Source organism: Oreochromis aureus, linkage group 7, assembly GCF_013358895.1.
Source record: "Oreochromis aureus strain Israel breed Guangdong linkage group 7, ZZ_aureus, whole genome shotgun sequence".
In the NCBI taxonomy this organism is placed as follows: Eukaryota; Metazoa; Chordata; class Actinopteri; order Cichliformes; family Cichlidae; genus Oreochromis; species Oreochromis aureus.
In genome coordinates, this window is record NC_052948.1 from 47,705,880 (window position 1) to 47,724,508 (window position 18,629).

Consider the following 18,629-nt stretch of genomic DNA (forward strand, 5'->3'; position numbering starts at 1 on the left):
TATACAAGCGCGTTGATCCACACAGGTGTGCACACGGGTGTTCACTGTTCGTAGACATAAACTACACCTCAAAGCACATTGTGCGCTGTCTGTCCTGCGTGCTGCACAACAACTTTCAATATTTAGTATTTACTGCTGTTTACACTTAGCTAGATTAACGTGATGGTGTTGTGTTTAGTATGTTGCTTTGTCTTTGTTTGGTTTTTTTGCTTGTCTTCTCTTCTTTTTCTCTCAACAGGTGATCCAGGAGATTTTTTTTTTTCTTTCTCTTTGTCTTTGTAAGTGCCCTTTCTCACTGTCCCTTTTCCCTTCTGTTTTTCTTTTCCTCCCTCTCTTTCTTTCTCCCTTTCCTATCCCCCAGTCATGTCTGTCCCATCTGTAACAACTGAAAATAAAATAAATAATAACACCAAAGTTTGATCAAATGGACCAATACGGCAATGCCATGATGATCCATTTGGCAAAATAAATCCATTTGGTATCCTTGTTGGTCTTCAGACAACAATTCTGACGGCTAAAGAACCAAATGGGACAGACAAAAAAAAAAAAAAATCACACTTCATGCACAGCTCTCTCTCTCTCTCTCTCTCTCTCTCTCTCTCTCTCTGTGTACTTCAAGAACAGTTTCCCATCTCAAATCTCAGTTTTCGGCATTATTCATTCGCTTATTACCCACCAGTCTACTGTTGTACAGCCCTGTTGGCCACTCTTTTTTTTTTTTTTACTTTAATGACCTCGGAAAAGAGAGCGTAATTTTTGTTGTTCAGTACTGAAGACATTTAAACTTTTTAAAATTATGTAAACTTGCAGAATATGTTTAAGGTTATCTGCTATAAAAAGCATGCAGGCCAGGAAAATCTCCTTTTTCTGTGTTTTATCCTCAGTTACTTTGACACAAAGGCATCTGCTTTGATGCTCACACCTCTGATGAAGTCTCACATGTATCAGTACTGATAAATGATCAGAATTATATTTCTGACTTTCTGAGGCAAAATTGAATCGAATCGAATCAGGACCTTGTGAATCGGAATGAAATGGATTATAGAAATGAGTGATGATACCCAGCCATAGTGAGTAGCCTAGGCCTGACAGAAGTGGATATAGCTTTGGGTAATAAGAAAAGATGAAAAGAACTATTGATAATTTTTTTGTTAAGTTAAGGCCTGATCCATCTGAAATTCATAGCCAGTGCTCTGACACGGAGCCATCAACCTGTTTGCTGCTGCCTGCTGCAGCAGCAAACTTGTCGTCAGAGGAGGCCGAGATGATGATTAAATTTAACATTGTCTACAATATTGCCAAAGAGTGCCAAAGCACTTTAAGCACAATCACTTTTTCATTAACTTATCTTTCTTGTAGAAATGTGCTCCAAATAAAGAACTTTGTGTTGACAAGATTGTTAGTTAATCATTTACAAATTAATAGTGTCTGTATAGACAGCAATTTTCCCCCCAAAAAAGTGCACATGTAAAAATGCGGTTTTAAGCGATGCGGTTGAACTGTTGGGTGCGCCTAACTTTTGTGCTGGTGCGCCTAAGAAAAAAAGTTAGGCGCACCAGTGCAACCGTGGCAAAAAGTTAGTCTAGAGCCCTGCCGAAACCATAACTAGTATGTGGAAACAGCGGGAAATGACCAGCCTGACAAATCTCTCTATAATCACCTTTTAAAGTACTAATTGAAGTAGAAATACAGATATCGTCACATAGACATAGAAAATACATTTATATTTTTGGATTGTTAACCTCTGGTCTTGGGGATAAAAGTAAAATGTTTGTATATTGAGCTGATTTATGAATTTAAGTTAAAATTGAAATGTTCTGAAAGTGCATTTGCATATAGTGTCATGTCTACGAAGTTGATAGCACTCTTAATTGATAAGCAATTACGAGCCATATCAACTGTAAAAATATCATCAAGAGGCCAAGAATGTAATAAAATGTATTATATCGTTGCAGATTTTACCTTCATGGCCAACTGTTCTTTTAATAACAATTTGATTGACCAGGGTCATAATTGAACTGTAATTGCTCAAAGACAAACTTTCATTTTTAATGGCATGTAACTTGGGTGACTCCAACTGCGACAGTCCAATTTTTTCTCAGTAATTTTTGTTGTGAATAATATCACTTTTGGGGATATGGGATTGTCAAGCTGAAGATGTTTTAATAACTGTAATTAGAAATGACATTATAAGTGCCAGTTTGAATGGAAAGCAAGAACAAGAGACATTTTATTCTGCGTATGGCCACTTTCAGAAAATCATGGCTCAATGTATTTTTTATATTTTCATCAGATTTCACAGTATGCATATAAACGTGGGTCTCAATAGCACATCTTTTGAAAATAAAACTATTTCGCATAACAGAAGACAAAAATACAAGTTTATAAAGTTCTAACGCACCGGTAGCCGACTCTCCGAGTGTAATGCAGACAGTTTTTGGTCACATGTGACTGGAAGTGGACAGAGCGACAACTGGCACCACACTCAGGACAGATGTAAGGTGATTTGTGCTGGTGGATCCGCTGGTGTGACAAAAAGCTGCACTGATTTGGGAGAAGCATTTGGCAAATGGTGCATGTTTTCTATGGGATAAAGAAAAGACATTAAAAAAATTGACTTTTTTTCCCTACTATATTTAGAAAACTGCTTCCAGAATACATCATGTTATTTAACTAAAATGATAGTATTATTAATGCAAATTAATATATACTGCAGATTAAACTATTTTTTATCTTTCTTCCTGACATGTACCTTAGCATTTACAGTCAACTGTACACTCTACCTTCTATACAGAATGCCTTGCGTTTTCATAGCATGGTATTTTCTGCGGCTTTTGTTGAGATTTTGTAAAATAAACCGGAGTTGGCAAAAATAGCTTCCCTCATATCCTGTGGTGACTTACACATTACATACACACCTGACTACTGGACTCCGATGCTTGTTGATAGTGCATTGCTAGTGAGTTGTCATCCTGGAACATTTCGTTACACTCCAAGCATTTTAAGCTGTGCCTGCAGAGCTTTGATGCGTCATCCTCCAACGGCATGGCTGCCACAACAGGTGCACTGCTTGGAGCTGAAATCACTGCAGGTTGGGTCCCACCACCAGATACCTTGTCTTGCATTTGACCCGCAGGTGCCTGTGCTTGAGTGGTAGTGGTGGTGGCATTAACGCCGTGCGGTCCTCCAGCTGATGTACCAATCATCTGATCTGCAGGGATGGGTTTTAGGATTAGGTGTGAGCACTGCATAACCACCCCTTTGTCTTTGTGACCCCTAGCATGAGACAAGAGGCTGCATTTGTTGTAGAACACTATACTTTTGGCACAGTGGTTGCAGGTGACCTCGATCCGCACACTGCGGCGCTCGTAGTGCTGTGTCAGGCTCTTCTCAAGAGCAAATGAATCTCCACACTCCAAGCACTTGTAGCCAAGTGAGGGTAGAGAGATACAGGCTGAGGTTGGTGGGGAGAGGTTTGGGACGTACACAGGGACAGGATTCATGCTACTCAGGACTTTATTGAAGGCATCCACCACAGAGCTTTGAGAACTAGTGAACACTTGAACTCTAGAGACTTTCTTTGACTGCTGACTGGCGAGAATTGTCTGCTGTTTTGCTTGCTGTGATTGCTGATGCTGGGGCTGTTTGGTGTGTTGGAAATCACAGGCAGCAGAGGACACTGTATGAGGCAGAAGGCTGAGGTTACTAAGATGGACTGTCTTTGGCACAAGTTTGGCATTTGCCAGACTAGAGGCAGGTACCATGACAGTCTGTTGTTGGATGGCATTAGCAGCTTTCAAGATGGCACTGCTGGCACTTTGTACTGATGCAGCAGGGATGACTGTTGCTTTAACTGTTGTGTTGTTAGCCAGCTTAAGGTTGATAACTTGGGAACCAGCTGTCTTGACTGCTGAGACTGGCAGGAATGCTGTTGCAACAGGTTTAATTGTCATTTGCTTGGTTATTTCAATTGAAGGTCTCCCTGTGGTGGTTACTACTGTGGTTGGAAGACAATGTCTTGTTGGAGATGAAAAAAATGCACTAGGATTAGTGGTTGTCATGACAGATGTGTTCTCTCCTTTATTCAGACCCTCAGGATCAAATTCTGGAAGGACTCGGGTGACTGTACGCTTGATCTGTCCAGTTGAGGTTTTGATTGTTTTGATCCTGACCTTTGGGATAACTGGGGTGGTGTCTGTGTTTGAGGCAGGGGAACCTTTGCTGCTGCTTTCACTAGTCACACTAGAGGGGCTGTCTGGTTGTCTTGTTAGCAGTCTCTTTGCAAACTCCATGGCTGATTCCTGATCCTGTGGCTTCTCTGGGACTTTTGAATTTTCTTTGACCTGTGCTGATTCTTGTTGTGTTGTAGGAGAATCCAAAGTACCTAAGTCTTCAGCACCCGCTTTTTTGGCACTTAGAGCAGCTATGGCTGCTATACAAGATGAAAGTTTTGTTGAGGATTGGGATTTGACTTTTGAAAGGCTGGATGCATTACCAAGTCCCGATGACTGCCCACCTTCTTGGCACTCTTTGCTATGAGACTTGGGCATTGTTTCCTCAAGTTTCCCTTCAGGCAAAGTTGCCCGACAGAGATTCTTGAACTTACAACTTCTTAAAGTACCACTGTTATTGTTGTTAAGATCAGGCTTTTGGTCTCCATTTGTTTTGGGCTTGGAAAGACTTTCCCGTTTAGGAGATTTGGAGTTCCGCTCCCCTTTCCTAGCTGTGTGAGCTCCCTGCTTGTCTCCTGGGTTTTCTACCTCGATTTTTTCATCATCATCAAACTCTTCTGTGCTGGAAATTGGGCTAAACTGATTGACGGTACATGATTGATTGTTCATTTTCTGGCCTTCCTCTCTTGGAATTTTACATCCATTCTTCGTGTATTGAGCCCCAGTTTGTATTGTGGACACCAAACCATTATGAAGTCCATTGCGAACAGAAAGGAGTCGGGAATGGGAGCGGAAATACCTACCCTTCTCTGATTCAGTCCCACAATGTTCACTTGTGTCTAGGTTTCGTGTGTTCTTCACAATGACACTAACACCAACATCATGTGCTGCTGAGGGGTGTTGGGCCTCATTCTCACTGTTAGTCACACCAGCACTGGTTTGCTTGAGCTGTCCATCATGGTCATCTTGGTGGCCAGATTCAATAGCGGCTTTAGGATCCACCATGTCAGGGATGTCAAAGGCCGCCAGCAGGTCATCAAAGTCTGGCGTCTTCATATCTCCCATATTCCTGATCCTGTTCCAATGAGGTGATCACCCTAGAAAGATAGAAGTAATCAAAACATTTTATTATGCTGGTCTTGGGAGCTACAACCTTTAACTGTATTGTAATTGTTCTGTTTACAAGAGTATGCAAGTATACAAGAATTCGATCAGGTCAGTCATACAATGATGGTATGAAGCTAGCCTTAAAAAAATGGATACTGAAGAAAATGTGTTCTTTTTATATTGTTGTTTGCTTAATACATTAAATATAAATATGTAGAATTCAGTCCTATTTCTCTCATAACTTAGTTAGTTCACTGACTAGTTTTAGACAGGTACACCAGGTTGTCACACACCATCCACATAGTGTGTAGATGTGATGCTATGATGACATTAAATGTGATTAAATAAATTAATAAATAAAACAATAATAATATTTCTCCTCTTAAATATCTACATGCTCAGTACTTCATTATATCATTACACCATAAAGTGAAATAAACTTAAAGTATACCACAGTACTAATTATGCCAATTTTAGCTCTCGTCAAGAATTTGCCGAATTATGGTACTATGCCTCAACTATATATATATATGTATGTATATATGATTTTCCTTTTTCAGTTGTCACTATTCAGCTGAATTTTGTCTTGAATAATATGAAATAAAATGTTCACAATAAATTGGCTTAGTTAAATAATTTGTTTAAATATAAACAGGAACACTATGTGTCTGTTTATCATAATCAAAAACAATTCAGGAATATATTCTTAACAGTCAGGTGAAATGTTTTGTGTTTTGAACATCTTTTTTTAAGGAATCAGCCTTTATTTTTATTACAAAAACAATTTAAACAAGCTATGATGGGGCCTGTCTGAATGTAGCCTGTTATGAGTGTTGGGGACAAAAGGGACAGCTAAGCTGCTCTGCTTGTATGTGCAGCTGAACCAGTGCTACTGTTTCATCCAAATCTACAGGAGCCAAAGTTCCACAGACAGACCGATATCCTGTAACCTGGACTTGGATTGCAAAATAAAAAATTCCTCATTTAATCCATATTGTTTGCTGGTGATGAAATGACAGAGAAAAGGAGAAATGTTATGGGGGGAGAGGGCAGGAAACATATGCAGTGAGGGGAAAAAATGGCTGCTGAGCTGTGTGAAGCTGCAGCAGAGAGAGAAAGGCCTGGTGGAAAGAACAGCTAGTCACAGCCATGACAGGCAGAACAGCTTGACGTAGAAACCAAGTGAAGGTTAAATGCAAGCAAATATGTCAAATACACAACATAGAACCCATCTTGACAACACCAGTTTAATAGACGTGCATTGTTACCACTTGAAATCGACACAATGTGTAAAAGAGTACTAAAGTCTAAATAAATAATAGAGGAAACATGCGAGTGAATCAGCAACTCCTCACCCTCTTGCCTCCGTCCCTCTCCAGCCACTAGCCAAACCTTCTTTCCTTCCTTCTTTCCATCCTGAAACAAACAAAGTCACAATACTAACCCACAAAAGCCATCCACCACCCCACCCTGCCTGAAAAAAAAGAAAAAAGTCTTGTTTCTTCCCAGCCAGGCAAGGGCCCAGAATACAGGCTCAGGTTACATCCCGCGATCTGGTGAGTGATGGTGGTCTTGGTAAAAATCGTCCTTAGTCATTCTCTACACTACTCGCAGCACACAGACATGTAAACAGAGAACAGATCAATCATGCTCCTATGTGTATGCATGTGTGTATGTGTGAGGTAGGATCTAGGCTGCAGACTCCCAGCCAGCCACGTCCCACTGCCCTCGTCCTTTCCCAAGTCTCACTGCTCCCCTCACACTGAGCTGTGCTTCGGCACGCTAGCGCTCGGACATCCAGCCAGCATTTAGCAGGAGCAGCGGGGTCTGTGCTTGTGCTATGGTTGAGCTGTGAAGGTCTGCCATGAAGCAGCCTAGACTATCTCTATCCCCATGGAGCACAGAGACAGCATTGTTCCTGTCAGCCCCCTGACTGCCTCAAACCGGTTTCAGCTGGTTCCGGTCACCCAGCATAAAAGCCTTCTGCTGCAGACAGAAGCAGTGTGCTCACCTCCCAGGAAGCACTGCAACAATTCTCACTAAACCAGCTCCATATTGTCAAAGATTTTATAAAAGAACAAGGATTGTGCTATTACCATTTTACAGGTGGACACTAGTCTGGTTGCTTGCACAGCTTTGAAATCAAGCCACAAAATACAAATAATGGAGAAGAATATGATGCTTGGTTTGAACACAGATATGTTGTTGCAAAAAAAACAAAACAGTAATGGATGCCAACAAGACTTAAATGGTAAAATGACATCTAAATGAGTCTTTGTGATAGCTGCTTACTAATGCACTGAGAAGGTTAAACAATAAGGATAACAGCTGAATCTTATACTGAGGAACAACCTTGGCCTGTTCCTCAGACCCATCCCTCAGTACTTTACCCCCAATCATGATAGAAAACCCTCTGAAAACTGAAGACTTTGATGTGGCCCCTAACAGAATTATTCCTATCATTGTCATATAATAACAGGAAGTGTAAACAAAAGTAAACATGTGCAAACAGGGCGCACATGCACATGCGCCTTCCTCCCAAAATTTAATCACGTGCCATCCCCGCCACCACATACACCCCCACAGAGACGCACAGGGACATAGACATGCACTGTCATGCATATATACATTTTAAAAGGTAAACTTGGCATACCCTTCTCTGATTTTTTTCCCACTCTGAGAGATATTGAGTGGAAAAAAAGTCTTCCTTTGGAGGCCTCAGCACCTGCCTTTACTCAGCCCCAACCACTTCAGCTTCCATCCTCCATCCTCAGCCCTCCCTTCCCCCTCCTCCCACTCTCCTTCCCTGGGTCAGTCCTGGCTTTCAGTCCCAGCCCAGGCCTCGTATTATCCTGAACCCCTCGCCACCACCACTATGGCCGTGCATGAAGGGACGGATGGAGAAAGGGGGCAGTATTCAGCAGGCGAATCAGGCCTTTTGTCTCTGCCTGTGCAGGGGTGGGGTGGGGGGAGGCGGTGAGAGGACTCTCCACTTTGGCTCTGAAACAGCAGCAGCTGGTGCAGAGAAAGAAGAGAGCGAGAGAGGGAGGCAAAAACACAGGGAGGTGGGGGAGGCGGAGAGGAAATGGAGGAAAAGGAAATGAGCGCGAGCGTATAATAAGGGTCTTATTTTGTGCACCGTGTTCATATATTTACGCTACAGAACACAAATATAAGTCAATAAATGATGTTAACACAGAATCACGGCTGATGTCCATGTTTTGATCCTGCGCATTTTTTCCCAGTGATACATAACACACAGAAACAAAATGTATGAATAGCCCAGGCCTCTGTTTAGGCCCAACTGTCGGTCTGTGTGCCGCCGTCACCGAGACTCTTGCCTGCGTTTTTGTTGTTAAACATTAAAGCATTGGCATTGATGGTCAAACAGCTGCCCGGCTTTTAACGGCACACAAAATATTCATGAGGTGTGACTGCAATGCAAAGGACAATGGCTTCTTTTTCACATCTGCAGACATGAGCTCAATCATCCTGATCTGATGATTCTTCTAGCCCACACAGCAAAGCACAGAAATAACATACCAATGACAAGCTAATCACAAGGTATTACATACAACATCGATGACAATACGCGTGATAAAATTGGTGTGCAAAATCAAATAGCTCATAACCTACCTGGCAGACTGCAGGAAGAGGCTTTCAGCAGAATAAGACTGACTCTCTTTGGCCTGCTACCAGTCCTTGATACATCTGGCAGAGCCACCAAAGGCAGCCTCGAATGCTGCAGCTTAAACTAATTATCCTTCATTATGTAAGCACCATGCCAGATTTATTCGTCAGACAACACAAATGCATTTTTTACACTGAAAGGGGAGCTGGAGCTGAGAATGTATATTATAAAAAGGCCCTCATGGTTCCTCCTGTCTCTCTACACTGTGACAGATTCAGTGCAGGAGAGGAGGCTGAGGTTGCTCCCCACCCCCTAACACAGACAAAGTCACATGACGTCATGTTGTCTCCATTCATGCAGGGCATAAGAGGAGCTGCTAAAAGCAAGCCATCTCCTGCCCCCCCCCCAGATTTCCTGGTTGAGATATTATCACTTGAATGTGTTTTCCCAATGCTTTAAAGGGAGGCAGAAGAAACGCCAGCCATGTATTCCTGTTTTGTTTGACACTTTTTCTTATTTCTATCATGTAATTATGGAGTTACATGATGGAGTATATAGACTATTATAAGCGGCAGCTACAAAAACATCTAACTACAGTATCACTTTACAATAGGTGCAACTGGGTACTAAAAAATGAATAAAGGACAACCTAGTAGATAATGAGTGCTTCAGTAGTTCTGGAGAACCAACTGGAAGATATGTTCAGTGAATCGTAGATAATATTTGTTCATGCATAGTTCTAGATGAACTCTTTTATCTACTTACGTTTTTCTGGATCATTGAGTGAAACATGGTTGTTACTCAGTAGTGTCTCATTACGTCAGCAATACTGTTTATGTGTGCTGAAGAAAACTGAAACAGTATATCTAGTAGATAGTATACTTTATTGTCTATATTTACAGTTAGGTCAATAAGTTCTTGAACACAATTGTTGTGATTTTTAGCTCTGCACACCACCATGTGGACTTTAAATTAAACTATCAAGATGCCATGAAGTGCAGATGTTTAAATTCAAGGTGTGTTATACATAAGAAGTACTTGGTCAGGAGAAGACACGCAGTTTGATGTTCAGGAAAAGCCTGTTCCTTGATCATTTCATAACAAATTAACCCTGTAATGTCATGTGAATGCGTGTGTGGCAAACAGAGTGTTGACCCAGATGCAGGACTTAGCAGACTGATGTAACTCAAAGCCGCAGCTTTGTTTTAACACTGGTAAAACTGTGCAGGAAACAAAAACCAAAAACTATATCTGAGCTGAACAGGAACAGAGTGACTTGAGGCTAAGCAGACGGCATAAAACTCATACAGCATGAGGGAGGACACGAGAAAGAATAGAGGGAGACACAGACAATATATACACGTATATTGTTATATACAGATAAACAGTGTAGCCACATTTACCCATAATGAAATTCTTTGGCTCATGCTCCTCGGCTTTACATGAGCATATAGAAAGTGTGCAGTTATATTTAAGAAGAAAATAACAAGAAATGAACAGTAATAATAAACAAACAAAATAATCAAGTATAAATATTTAGAGAATTTAAGACAATTGTTGGTATTTACAGTTTGTGCAAAAACTTATGCAATGATCATTTAAGTGACATTTGTTGAAGTGACAGTGTGTAGAGTAGTGAGTGTGTAATGGTGTGTACAGAATGTCAGCAGTTCAAAAACCTGATGGCTTGTGGCTCCTGAACCCCCTGCTGGACGGAAGGAGTGTGAAAAGTCTGTGGCTGCGGTGGCCGGGATCAGAGAGGATCAGCTGCGTCACACCAGACGAGACAAAGGAAGCAAAACTGAACATCACCTACATGAGACAGGAGACTATCAAAATAAAACAGGAAATAACACACACTGAGTCCAGACAAACAGACATGAAGATATGACTGACAAAAGGATAAAACATAGATTATAACAGGAAAATTAAGGGATAAACACAGGGACCAGGACAACAGATTTATTAACATGAAAAGACAGAGAAACCAGGCAACCACGGAGGCAGAACACAGAGAGAGCAGACAGACTTCAGCAGTAGATGCTGATGACAAGACAGAGAGATGAGAACAGACTGGACACAAAAGGGAAACTCACATAATCAAACAATAGTCAGAAATACAGAAAAACACAAAATTCTCATAATTTTAATGAACAATCTGTCCATCCCAGAGCCTGGTTTTGCTGGAGGTTTCTTCCTGTTAAAAGGAAGTTTTTCCTTCCCACTGTCACCGAGTGCTTGCTCAAAGTGGGTTGTTTGATTGTTTGGGTTTCGCTCTATTATTGTAGCGTCTTAACCTTACGACTTAGTGCTACAAAATAACATTTTATTGAACTAAATCAAATTCATGAATGGAAATACAAAGGGCTCAAACCACGGTTACACCCAAAAAACAGGAAGATCGGAGTCTGCAGGGTGGAAAAAAAATTTCTTTTGGACATATGAAATCAAGATTAACTTGTACATTCATTAAACAGTGAATAATGTACGGGGGCAGTGTTATGCCATGGGGATGTATGTATGTATTCAGCCAAATGCCCCAAAACTGAGCAGACAGTGCTTCACAGTGCAACTGGATAATGAGTCAAAGCAAACTGCAACAAAAACCCAAGAGTTTCTCAAAGCAAAGAAATGTGATTCTTCAGTGGCCAAGTCAGTCACATGATCTCAGCCCAGTGCAGCAGCTTTTCAGTTACTGAAGACAAAACTGAATGCAGTTGCTGCTTGAAAGTGGCTGCAGTAAAGACCTGGCAAAGCATTTCAAGGGAGGAAGCAGAACAGTTGACGATGTCCATTAGTTCTAGACTTCAGGCAGTGACTCGTCGCAAATGATCATCGTCCAAGTTTTAAAAACAGTTCCTTAGGGTTACAATTATGTTATTTTGTCCAGTTAATTTTCAGCTTCTAAAAATAGGGGGCTGTCTATTAAAATGGTTTTAATTCCTTTTGTTAAACTCTTTGAATTAAACCTGAAAATCTGCACTTCCATTGTTGTGAAACAATTTTATATCATTGTCCTAAAATGGATCGACCTAAATGTAATCATTACTTGCTATTTGTTGAACAAATAAATACTACTAGATACTACTTTTTAGTAACACAATACCAGTGTAATTTGTAATAAGGAACCACTAAGTAAATTTGAAATATGATGCATTACTCTTCAAGGGAACACAAAAAGACTAGGTAATGTTGGAGTAATAGTTTATGTATGAGTACTTACTTTTTCAGGCCGCTTACTGTTTGATGCTGAGTAAATCAGAAACTATTTACAAAGAAAGGGAAGACTTATAAGTCATGAAATCTATTCCTGACAGGCATTTCTTTCTCTGATTGTTCTTTGCCTTCATTTAAACCAAAACTTTCCAACATTTTTCATTTGTAATTATTATTATTGTTATTATTATTATTATTATTGTTATTATTATTATTATTGTTATTATTATTATTATTGTTATCATTATTATTATTATTATTGTTGTTATTATTAGCTTCTTTGACTCGTTTGATTAGTTAGTGCAAGCCATCATGGCATTTGTATCAAAAACAACCCACTGTAGGTTCCTTATGTCTATTAAAATGAAAGCAATATTGTGTTTTTGGCGTCTGAAAAGATTTCACACTCAAAACTGTGACAAACACAAAGCAAACTGTTCATTTTAATGAATGCTGCCAAAAAGACCACCCTTTAAAAGTCAGTGTTCGTGACACCACTATCACACTGCTTAATGTGTCATATGACATGATATTCACAGCTCAAAACTCACATTAAAATAATTATATACTAAGCTGAAAAAATACTATATAACAGTAATAACAAAAATTAGATTGTAGACTTATCATACAAGTAAAATAAATAGTTTCATGCCTTTTGCCATCACATATTATACTTATATTGCAACTCTTAGTTCAATCACAAATTTAGAGCGTGAATCTTCTGTAAATTCACCCACACTGCCATCTGCTGTTTAAATCCCAACAAAGGGAGCGCAATATAGAGTTTCACAGTTAAACGTGTAATGTTTTTTTTATGTTAAACATGGTAGGGTATAGCAACCTACGGTGAAGAATTGCCTTTTATGCTTGAAAATTACTAGTAAAACTTTCAAAGTTCACTTTATTCAGTCACAACCTGTAATTATTACCTTCCAAATACAAAATGCTGATTGATGTAGACAATTATTCTTTCAGAGAAGTCATTTAAGTTGGTTTAATTATGAGGCTGAAAATAAAAAAAGTGACCTCTAGTATAAGTGATCAAAGCCTGGCAATCAGACATGAGTAGGTGTTACTGAATCGCTGAATGAGTTAATGAAAACCTCCTTCATTTCTCAGTGTGGGGTAATCCAAAGTTCATACTTTCACTCGGTGGTAATGTAATTTCATTATGTTTTTTTCATCTTGTTCCTTTTTTTGTTGGTAAAATGCTCCAAGTGAGCAGTCCATTACAGTAAAAAAGGTAAAAGTGATAAATGAAACTATGCCTTTATGAATGATTTTATAGAATAACCTCCAACTGAACCTTGTATTTCTTGCATCTTCCTGGTCTTTTTTTTTTACATTTTTCTTTTTGTTATGAGCTTGTTGTCTTCCATAAAAATAAACCAATGGCAACGCTGCCCTTTAAACATAGGTGACTCATCCTGCTTTGTTAAGGTCATTCTTGAACGACGATATAATATTATGAGCCATATGCACTCGAATTTTCTGCTGGGTTGTGTGTGGACTTGTGACGTGGTGGGTATCCAGATGGAACCCTTAGTCTTTTCAACACAAAACTGTATTTCCCTGCATGGAGTCCTTATCTGCCCTCATCATTTCTGTACCTCCAGCAATCTGTATGTCAATAAAGTCATGAAAGGGATCAGTCAAGTACGAGAATTTCACACGGGTACGTACGTGGGTGCCTCACTGTGTTTGAGGACTGCCTAATTCACACTGTTGACCTTTCCGTGCTCTGCAATAAAGTGTGCCAATAAATTAGTTGGACTCTCCATTAACAAGATGGCAGACGTAAGTAAGCACACAACAGGTGTCAAAATATTCATCACTCTTATTTATGGCATCTTGTTAGAGCCGTTGGTTTTGTTTAATGTGTGTGTATGCATAACTTTCTGTGATTTGAAAATAAAGTGATAGTTAGAAATTGTTAACATGCAAAAAACGTGAAAACAATTTGGTGTTGTGTAAAAGGAAGAAGCAAACGTTGAAGGATGTCCTCCTGTGTTTTAGCACACAGTCACTAATCTTGTGTTAGAGTAGTGTGTGTTTTGTGCTGCTGTATTTTGCTCCAGTTGCTTGTAAAAATAATTCCTATATTTGCATTTCAGCACATTCCTTTGCTTTACTTTTGAATTGTATTTACATTTCAAGGAAATTCCCTTGAAAATATAATATTTTTTAACAGGTTTTAAATTTACAATTTTTAAAAGTTTAAAAGTGTGTGATGGTGTCAAATAACTGTGATCTGAGTACTGACCAAAATAACCGATTCCTACAACCAAGCAGCCATAAGCTGATAAATACTGTACTGTTTTTTGTTTGTTTGTTTGTTTTTGCATCAGCATGTTTGTATTTCATGCCACCACAACTTAGAAATTGCTCTATATACTATTTAGACTATTGAAGTAACTTTTTTCATTGGGAGTTTGTGCTGCAGAACTCCCAGAGCAGGAGCCACTGCCATAACCTATTATGGGTCAATACTTACAGGGATTTACAGGAGACAGATTTAAAGAAGTAAACAAGTAAGAGTAATACCTTCACTTCCTATTAGCCAAAAGAAATAAAGACATTGACTGATAAGTATCCATGTAGTGTATTAAAGAAGAAGAAAGGTTTCCTTTTCTGAAAAGAGAAATGCATGTATACCTGCATTCTTTCTAATGACCAGCAGGGGGCAGTTTCTCTTACTCTGAAAAACCAAGTCTCATTGTATAGAATGTATATGTATAACAGTTCTGCGATGTACTTTATTACCCTAGATCTCTGAGGTCAGAAATATTATTAACCATAATATCCTGCTTGCTGGGGTTATTGTAATAACTGTATACTTGAGGTCTGAAGAACGCTGCCATATTGGAAAGACAGATTTATGGTGTCTTTTTGTGTAATTCTTATACAGAGAGAAGGATTCTGGGAATTTAAACAGTGCAGAGCTTATGGAAATGTGTTCTCCAACAAAACAATAGCACATTCCAGCAGACAACTGCAACGTGTAGATGTGCATTTGCAAAGCTATGGGTACCAATAAAGGCAGTATGCTGGAGCCTTAACACAATTGTCTAAGTGAGGCTACAGTAACACTAGGGAGAGCACAGCATGACCAAAATTATTGCAACCACTTGCAGTCACTTGCAAGTTACTTTGGTCACTTTAAAGAAGATGATAAGATGGCAGTAAAATGAAGTCAGCCTGCTATAATTTTCTGACTTGAATAATGCCATGTTGGCAGTTACATGGTGTCTGTGATAATATGGCGAGTAACTGTGATAAACAAGGGAATATTGCAAATCTGTTGTCATCTGTTGCAGAATTGTTGCCCTCCTACACAGAAATTCACATTAATTGCTGACATTCAGAGTCCAGTGAGAAATTTGTAGATTTAAAACAGAAATGTAGAAATTTCTCCACAGATAGCAAAGTATTAACTGCAGGAATTCAACTGCAATTTAACTTTAAAGCAACACAGGCACTGGACAACCTTTGAAGACAGGTTGCTACCCACTGGGCAACATGTTAAGTCACTCTTTGTTCAAAAGTTGCCTGCTGCAAGTACCTGCATTTGGTTTGCAAGACCAAATTAATTAATTGATTAATAAATTAATTAATTAATAATGACAAATGCAGTGCAGTGGGCAACTGGGCAACCACTGATTTTTCACAGCCCATGTATTTTGACTGTACTGTGACATGTGACATGTCCACATGCGTATTTGAGGTCATATGCATGTGAACACAGTGAAAGTTACCAATCACAGAAAAGAAAGCACTTTTATGTTATGAGGACTTTGAGGGCAAACGTACCTGCAGAAGTCTTCCAACTCTTGCTAAGTGGAAAATGTCCCACTAACGTGGCAGAAACTTTTCAGAGTGTGTGATTTACCCACGCCTGTTGTCACTAGCATCAAAAACATGTGACTCAAACAGTAATATGGAATACTCTTATTCATATTTGTGCCGTTGCTTCTTTATAACATACAAGGACTTCTTTCTAGCGGAGCGTAACCAAGTGTTAAAACATTGAAAACTGTGCTTTGGAGCCAACTTTTGTGCATTTATTCTCTGATGTTTATGTTTATTTGGACTTCTTCGTCTTCGTGGTACACTCCATTGTTGTTTCATGTCCTCTTAAAGACAACATTTCAGCTAATCAGCTTTTCAGACGTGCACAAAGGACACCAGCAGGGAACCTTGAATTCCCCTTAACAGTTTATAGGCAGACTTTTACATGTGAAATATTGCTTGCTTATGAATGTCTAATTTCACTCGGTTGGATTGAACCTGAGCAAACTATTTCAGCCATGAAGTGTTGTTTTAAGCAGAAAAAGGGAGTTTAATTAGATTTTACACTGATTTCTAAGAACTCTCCATTATTATCATCACTTTCATGAAAAGTGTTTTGGGCAAAGGCCTAATAATTTTCATATTCAGGCTTTTTTTCTGCTACTATCTGCTTCTTTGGATCAAGATTTCAGCCTGCATACAATGCATTTCCAAATCTGCATATGAAGTACAAGTAACTTAACTCCAACAGATCAGTCGTGATGTATCATTAAAATAAAACACATAAAATGTTTGGATTTTCCCTAAAATGAGCCACTCAGTGGAAATGACTCATTTCTTTTACATGAAAACCTCCCTATTTCATTTTATTAGTATTATTTTTTTTTATATAGTGTAGTGTACATGTAAATGACCCGAAGAGTTCTTCAGTCACAGCTTTTCCTCACATTCTTATTTAGACAGAGGCAATTACTGAGGTCTCGTCCATTCGCGTGAAATGACGCTGACATCTTCTGCAATCACCCAGCAATCTCTGGGCAAACAATAGCGATCGATAATTACAGAGTATAGATGATAATTTGTCATCCTCACTTTCTCATTTTGGCACCAGCGTCGGGCTACTTAAGACACCCACTGACGTACGGCTGTGTCAGGAGGGGCATTTAACTTTGAACCGTTAGCCATTCCTATCAAAGGCGCTGGGAGTGGAACCTCAGCAGGTTTGCAACTGGACAGCTGTTTCCACACTTATCGGCTCACGCGAATAAAAATCGACTATGGTGGAGGTCTTCTAAAGTTAGATCAAGCCGATTAACTGTAACTTAAGGACTAACATACGTTGGGTGTTTTGTTTTTGTTTATATTTACGTTTATATTTTCCGATAACATGGGCGGAGAGTGCTTATGGTATTCATGGACGTGCAGACCCGTGTGGCCAGTTTTGATTATTCTGGCTACTGTACCGTGTATTTTGAACTGCTCAGAGAGCCCTGCAGCAGTTGTTGGGAAAATGTATCCACGAGGCAATCACTGGGCAGTAGGTAAGGAAACCGTCACACAGTCTGCTAAAAAATATTTATGCAGACAAGTTAATATTACTTTTTGTTCTATGTATTTGGCGATTATATCGCAAGGTTCGCAGGACTGTTCACTCTTTGAAACAAATAGTGATAACAGTAATAGTCTATTTATTACGACTGTAATAACTCTGGGTCACTTCAAATCATTCATTTGTTTTCTTCTGTGATAAATAAGTATGTTTTTAGTCATTCTCTGCAGCTAAGTTATATATATTATAAGTTACACCAGGGGGGATGAGCACTTTGCAGTGAGAAAAAAAAATGCTTTGCACACATCTACACTTGATTGCAGTGTAATTTCAGAAGATGCTCTAGAATAGATTCTTCAGAATGCTCCCTTTTACGTCCAACTTCCCAGGTCACTTGATGGGAAAGAAGAGCATAGAGGAGGAGCAGGCGGTAAACCCTGACAGTGACTACCTGACAGCCCTAAAAGCAGCCCGGCTCACACAGATTCTAATGCAGGCTCTGATGGAACCACTGAATCCAAATCAGATGATGCCTCAAACTGCAGACAGGCTGCTTCAGCGCCACTGGAGAGAAGAGGACAGAGAAAAATATCTGGCAGAGGTATGTGTGTGGAACAAATCCTCAATTATCAAGTGATCCAGTGTTACCTCTAATCATCTGTACATTTCCAATGTAATTACTGCTTTATAGATGTCAGACCTGCTTCTTCTGGCTTTGAAACTGCAAGACAGTGACTCCACCTGAATGCAAGATGAATTTCTGTTTTTTTTTTTTTTTTTTTTAAACAATCATCATTATCAACTTAACGTATTCTATAATCACATATCCACACTGTATATTTTATTCTGCTGTAACAGTTTGTTTCATCACTAGTTTTGGTTTCCTGTATGCATATCATGCAGCGTTTTGATTGCTGAACGATCTGACAAGGTTGTGTTACATAAGCTGAGAATCTGAAATAAAATGGGCATTGTGATAACTGCACTGTGGATGTGAAAGCATGCTTTGCATGTCAGAAGTGTCCTTTACCGTTTTTTCTTTTTTTCTGAAATTGTTAGTGCTTCTGAGATTTACTTCACCAGTACAGTAACCAGTTTGTACCACCAGATGTCGCACAGCGTCAATCTGAGAGTGCTTTCATTTCGAGCAAATAATCACGTGGAT

The 18,629-nt window shown here is 39.4% G+C and overlaps 2 protein-coding genes across 5 annotated transcripts in view; one reads left to right on the forward strand and one right to left on the reverse strand.

Moving 5' to 3' along the window:
• Positions 1-9,152, reverse strand: part of znf532 (zinc finger protein 532) — a 21,392-nt gene extending 12,240 nt beyond the window's left edge. Inside the window, exons 1-4 of one of the 3 annotated variants that reach the window (XM_039615913.1) lie at positions 8,916-9,152; positions 7,933-8,294; positions 2,919-5,269; positions 2,402-2,583 (exon numbers count right to left, since the gene is read on the reverse strand). In XM_039615913.1, coding sequence (XP_039471847.1) covers positions 2,402-2,583; positions 2,919-5,237 — 2,501 coding nt within the window. In that variant the 5' untranslated portion in view covers positions 5,238-5,269; positions 7,933-8,294; positions 8,916-9,152. Of the gene's footprint in view, positions 1-2,401; positions 2,584-2,918; positions 5,270-6,634; positions 7,184-7,932; positions 8,295-8,915 lie in introns of those variants that run through there. The other 2 variants (XM_039615914.1, XM_039615912.1) reach the window with 2 other exon arrangements.
• LOC116331704 (gastrin-releasing peptide) overlaps positions 1-18,270 on the forward strand; it is a 23,874-nt gene extending 5,604 nt beyond the window's left edge. The window contains exons 1-3 of one of the 2 annotated variants that reach the window (XM_031754470.2): positions 17,213-17,456; positions 17,854-18,065; positions 18,156-18,270. In XM_031754470.2, the coding sequence (XP_031610330.1) occupies positions 17,303-17,456; positions 17,854-18,065; positions 18,156-18,209 (420 nt within the window). In that variant the 5' untranslated portion in view covers positions 17,213-17,302 and the 3' untranslated portion in view covers positions 18,210-18,270. Of the gene's footprint in view, positions 1-17,212; positions 17,457-17,853; positions 18,066-18,155 lie in introns of those variants that run through there. The other variant, XM_039615915.1, reaches the window with a different exon arrangement.
• Positions 18,271-18,629: the final 359 nt, after the last annotated feature.